Consider the following 6,480-nt stretch of genomic DNA (forward strand, 5'->3'; position numbering starts at 1 on the left):
GAGAGCGGTGATGTCACTGCTGTATAATATAACTGATATCTGGAGAGCGGTGATGTCACTGCTGTATAATATAATATATCTGGAGAGCGGTGATGTCACTGCTGTATAATATAACTTATAACAGGACTATGGGACACGTTGCAGGTTTTCTTGTGGATTGACATCGTTTGGTGAGGGGTTGGGATATTTCATGTGTCACTTTCACGCTCACTCACCTCCTCCATTCCTGTAGCAGAGATACGGGAACCTCCAGACATTTCCCAGGCCCACAGCATAGCCCACACTGGTCAGAACAAACTCGATCTGGTTGCCCCAGTTTCCTCTCTTTACGTTCTCGTCCCTCTTGGTGGCTTCGCCGGGCACCACACCATTCTGTAACACAAGGGAATAGTCCAGTGATTACATATGTGTAATGCGACTCCCCAAAAATGACAGTCCCCAGGTCATTGCTGCACCTCACCCCCTAGAGGGAACACCCAAGATACAGGAACCGGACTCCTGGGAGCCCTAATATGAGATGAGACATAGAGCCCACCATCCAGCCCATCATCGTGTCAGGGCCTGGCCAGTCTGACCCTGTAACCCACCCCCCAAAGTGCAGCACATAAAGGACTCCACTGGGTCATACTGGTGTTTTGGGTGACCCCTATACCTCTGCTGCAATGCATTTTTTTGAGTGGGCTTTTTTTTATATTAGACTATATAACGGAACGTACAGGACTGTAGAATCATCCTCAGGGGTCGACCTACACTTCAAGGTGGCAAATATGGGGTCTCCTTTTATACCCCAATACAGTGGTCTGACAATTATGGCCCTCCAGCTGTAGAAAAACTACAACTCCCAGCATGCTGGGTCTTGTCTGGAGCAAACCATCCCTTCGTTGTCAGTCACCAGCCTCCTTGGTTACTCCGTCTTACTGAATGAGGTGGAAACCGCAGATCCATCAAGGACTGGACATCCGGAGCGCCCAGTGGGGGCGTCACTGTGTGTTCTCACCATTTTCAAGATCTCTGCTTGATGTCAGTAAATGGAAAAATTATTGTTTACATTCAGAGGCAGAAAAAAATTCCGACTGAATACTTCTAACAGCTAAAGGTTTGTTACAGTGTATTAGTGTAGTCAATCCTTTGTGAGCTAAACACAGCAGCGGCTGAAATCTCTCTCTTCTCCTTCCCTCACAGGTGCAGGACTCGTTGTAGTGTATCAGATGTCTCGTCACCAGCCGTGTACCTGTGTCAGTTGGACATGATCAGGAAGGGTTTTATAGCCTCTGAATGTAAACAATGAATGATTTCATTCACTGACAGCAACCAGAGATTTGAGATGTTATTAAAGGGCTGTTCTGGTCTTGGGCATTTATGGCATATACACAGGATGTCATAAATGTCTGATAGATGCGGCTCCCAGCCGGGGGAGCTGAGCTTCGCGGTTTCCAGAACTCCCATAGAAGTAAATGTAAGTTACGGAAGCGGCGCAGTACAGCGAGCGCGGCTGTTCCCGTACCTCCGGCCACTTCGTAGCCCATCTATGACGGGGGTCAGGGAGCCTTGTTTTAGAGAGAAGTGCGGGTCCCTATCGGATATTTATGGCAGGTCCTGTGTATAAGTCATAAATGTCCAAGATGGGAAAACCCTTCAAGTAGAAAGTCGCAGAACTTCTCAATACACAACAATTAAGCCTCATTTACAGAAATCTGGAAAACCCCTTTCATTCGATTTCTGGGGTGACGGGGTGAGGTCGAGGGCGTGTTCATCACAGGGCAGCAGGGCTTATGGCATCAATTAATCTCAGGGCATAGACAGGATGGGCACCAATTATAATGAGCCCTGGACTGGCACCAGCCGCCTCCTCAACTGCCAAGACTCACAGCACGATGTGCACAAGGGGCTTATTCCAGTCCAGAGCACATCCGACCGCAGAGACCGCGAACAGCGAAATATCCATCACCAGAGACCCCAGGAGCGGCAGCCCGGCACAGCAAGGGTTAATGACTAAAGCAGCTACTGCCTGCGCCCGACTGTACCAGGAGAACTTATAGCAGATCATATGGGGTGCGGCAGGATCGGTACAGGAGAAGTAATGTATGTACCCAGTGACTCCACCAGCAGAATAGTGAGTGCAGCTCTGGAGTATAATACAGGATGTAACTCAGGATCAGTACAGGATAAGTAATGTAACGTACACAGTGACTCCACCAGCAGAATAGTGAGTGCAGCTCTGGAGTATAATACAGGATGTAACTCAGGATCAGTACAGGATAAGTAATGTAATGTATGTACACAGTGACTCCACCAGCAGAATAGTGAGTGCAGCTCTGGAGTATAATACAGGATGTAACTCAGGGGTCAGTACAGGATAAGTAATGTAATGTATGTACAAAGTGACTCCACCAGAAGAATAGTGAGTGCAGCTCTGGAGTATAATACAGGATGTAACTCAGGGGTCAGTACAGGATAAGTAATGTGATGTATGTACACAGTGACTCCACCAGCAGAATAGTGAGTGCAGCTCTGGAGTATAATACAGGATGTAACTCAGGATCAGTACAGGATAAGTAATGTAATGTATGTACACAGTGACTCCACCAGCAGAATAGTGAGTGCAGCTCTGGAGTATAATACAGGATGTAACTCAGGATCAGTACAGGATAAGTAATGTAATGAATGTACACAGTGACTGCACCAGCAGAATAGTGATTGCAGCTCTGGAGTATAATACAGGATGTAACTCTGGATCAGTACAGGATAAGTAATGTAATGTATGTACATAGTGACTCCACCAGCAGAATAGTGAGTACAGCTCTGGAGTATAATACAGGATGTAACTCAGGGGTCAGTACAGGATAAGTAATGTATGTACACAGTGACTCCACCAGCAGAATAGTGAGTGCAGCTCTGGAGTCTAATACAGGATGTAACTCAGGATCAGTACAGGATAAGTAATGTATGTACACAGTGACTCCACCAGCAGAATAGCGAGTGCAGCTCTGGAGTATAATACAGGATGTAACTTAGGATCAGTACAGGAGAAGTAATGTATGTACACAGTGACTCCACCAGCAGAATAGTGAGTGCAGCTCTGGAGTATAATACAGGATGTAACTCAGGATCAGTACAGGATAAGTAATGTAATGTATGTACACAGTGACTCCACCAGCAGAATAGTGAGTGCAGCTCTGGAGTATAATACAGGATATAACTCAGGATCAGTACAGGATAAGTAATGTAATGTATATACACAGTGACTCCACCAGCAGAATAGTGAGTGCAGCTCTGGAGTATAATACAGGATGTAACTCAGGATCAGTACAGGATAAGTAATGTAATGTATGTACACAGTGACTCCACCAGCAGAATAGTGAGTACAGCTCTGGAGTATAATACAGGATATAACTCCGGATCAGTACAGGATAAGTAATGTAATGTATGTACACAGTGACTCCACCAGCAGAATAGTGAGTGCAGCTCTGGAGTATAATACAGGATATAACTCCGGATCAGTACAGGATAAGTAATGTAATGTATGTATACAGTGACTCCACCAGCAGAATAGTGAGTGCAGCTCTGGAGTATAATACAGGATGTAACTCAGGATCAGTACAGGATAAGTAATGTAATGTATGTACACAGTGACTCCACCAGCAGAATAGTGAGTACAGCTCTGGAGTATAATACAGGATGTAACTCAGGATCAGTACAGGATAAGTAATGTATGTACACAGTGACTCCACCAGCAGAATAGTGAGTGCAGCTCTGGAGTATAATACAGGATGTAACTCAGGATCAGTACAGGATAAGTAATGTAATGTATGTACACAGTGACTACACCAGCAGAATAGTGAGTGCAGCTCTGGAGTATAATACAGGATGTAACTCAGGATCAGTACAGGATAAGTAATGTAATGTATGTACACAGTGACTCCACCAGCAGAATAGTGAGTACAGCTCTGGAGTATAATGCAGGATGTAACTCAGGATCAGTACAGGATAAGTAATGTAATGTATGTACACAGCAACACCACCAGCAGAATAGTGAGTGCAGCTCTGGAGTATAATACAGGATGTAACTCAGGATCAGTACAGGATAAGTAATGTAATGTATGTACACAGTGACTCCACCAGCAGAATAGTGAGTACAGCTCTGGAGTATAATACAGGATGTAACTCAGGATCAGTACAGGATAAGTAATGTAATGTAATGTACACAGTGACTCCACCAGCAGAATAGTGAGTGCAGCTCTGGAGTATAATACAGGATGTAACTCAGGATCAGTACAGGATAAGTAATGTAATGTATGTACACAGTGACTCCACCAGCAGAATAGTGAGTGCTGTTTACGGGGAGGGGGCATCTCTGGAGGATTAATTATTATTTCACTATATTCGTTGAGGGGATAAGTGGCGGCTGAGGCTCCTTCTCCTCCATAGACGTCTATTGTGTAGAGGACAAACGCAATTGTTTCTCCAGGAAGATTAGATACAGCAGCCGCCCGCTCAGTGCCCGGCACACGGAGGGGAAACTCTGCAGCTTAAGATGAACTACTACATAATCAAGAGCTCACTGTCAGTTATGCCATCTAGACGCACCCATTACTGCCCCGTCAGGGGCTACACATTTTACAGATCAGATACATGACATATCCAGAAATCCCTGCAAGATCCTAAAGCTCCCCCATGACCATATGCCTAGCTGTGGAATCTGGGGTAGTCCAATGATGGGGTTAGTAGTTGGTAGACGTGGCTCATGTGTGGAGGGATCTGTTGATTTTGCTCAGGTCTGCAGGGCGCTGGCGTCAGGAGTCTGTGTGCGCCAAACCATGTCATTTAATTAGTGAAGCGAGCGGCTGGGATGTGACAGCCGCTTCTCCCGCACATTTCTGCCACATATTACAATCTGCTGATATCTAATCCCTCAGTTCCTTTAACCATTCACCTCCCACAGATGACGAGTCTGGGCTCCATAGCTGCGGAGAGCTAGCAATCTAACCAGCAGACGTGTAGTAATGTGTTATAATATAGTGGCAGTATTTCAGCAGAATCCTGTGAGCGGGAAGTGGCCCCTAGACAGAACAATGGCCCCTAATACACCAGGGCCACAAAACTCTATGACCAGACCTCCAAGTGGATGTTGGAGACGCTTATCTCTAGGGTCTGACTCATAACGATTATCCGCCAGTAACGAGCACTGATATATCACATCGTTCAGCCCTCACTGCATGTACACGTGACTATGATCCGTACCGTATGTGATTATATGTGACTATTGTATATGTGACTATTGTATATGTGACTATTGTATATGTGACTATTGTATGTGACTATTGTATGTGATTATTATATATGTGATTATTGTATATGTTATTATTGTATATGTGATTATTATATATGTGACTGTTGTATATGTGACTATTGTATATGTGACTGTTGTATATGTGATTATATATGTGATTATTGTATATGTTATTATTGTATATGTGACTATTGTATATGTGATTATTATATATGTGACTATTGTATATGTGACTATTGTATATGTGACTGTTGTATATGTGACTATTGTATATGTGACTGTTGTATATGTGACTATTGTATATGTGACTGTTGTATATGTGACTATTGTATATGTGATTATTGTATATGTGATTATTATATATGTTATTATTGTATATGTGATTATTATATATGTGACTGTTGTATATGTGACTATTGTATATGTGATTATTGTATATGTGATTATTGTATGTGATTATATGTGACTGTTGTATGTGATTATTATATATGTGACTATTGTATATGTGACTATTGTATGTGACTATTGTATATGTGATTATTATATATGTGATTATTGTATATGTTATTATTGTATATGTGATTATTGTATATGTGACTATTGTATATGTTATTATTGTATATGTGATTATTATATATGTGACTGTTGTATATGTGACTATTGTATATGTGATTATTGTATGTGACTATTGTATATGTGACTATTGTATATGTGACTATTGTATATGTGACTATTGTATGTGACTATTGTATGTGACTATTGTATATGCGATTATTGTATATGTGACTATTGTATATGTGACTATTGTATGTGACTATTGTATATGCGATTATTGTATATGTGACTATTGTATATGTGACTATTGTATGTGACTATTGTATGTGACTATTGTATATGCGATTATTGTATATGTGACTATTGTATATGTGACTATTGTATGTGACTATTGTATATGCGATTATTGTATATGTGACTATTGTATATGTGACTATTGTATATGTGACTATTGTATATGTGATTATTGTATGTGACTATTGTATATGTGACTATTGTATATGTGACTATTGTATGTGACTATTGTATGTGACTATTGTATATGCGATTATTGTATATGTGACTATTGTATATGTGACTATTGTATGTGACTATTGTATATGCGATTATTGTATATGTGACTATTGTATATGTGA

The 6,480-nt window shown here is 41.8% G+C and overlaps 1 protein-coding gene across 1 annotated transcript in view; it reads left to right on the plus strand.

The window, feature by feature from the left end:
* LOC142716470 (serine protease HTRA2, mitochondrial-like) overlaps positions 1-161 on the plus strand; it is a 17,925-nt gene extending 17,764 nt beyond the window's left edge. The window contains exon 7 of the mRNA XM_075848702.1: positions 125-161. Coding sequence (XP_075704817.1) covers positions 125-161 — 37 coding nt within the window. The remainder of the gene's footprint in view (positions 1-124) is intronic.
* Positions 162-6,480: the final 6,319 nt, after the last annotated feature.

The sequence above is a fragment of the Rhinoderma darwinii genome, unplaced genomic scaffold (genome assembly GCF_050947455.1).
Source record: "Rhinoderma darwinii isolate aRhiDar2 unplaced genomic scaffold, aRhiDar2.hap1 Scaffold_451, whole genome shotgun sequence".
NCBI classification, from domain to species: domain Eukaryota; kingdom Metazoa; phylum Chordata; class Amphibia; order Anura; family Rhinodermatidae; genus Rhinoderma; species Rhinoderma darwinii.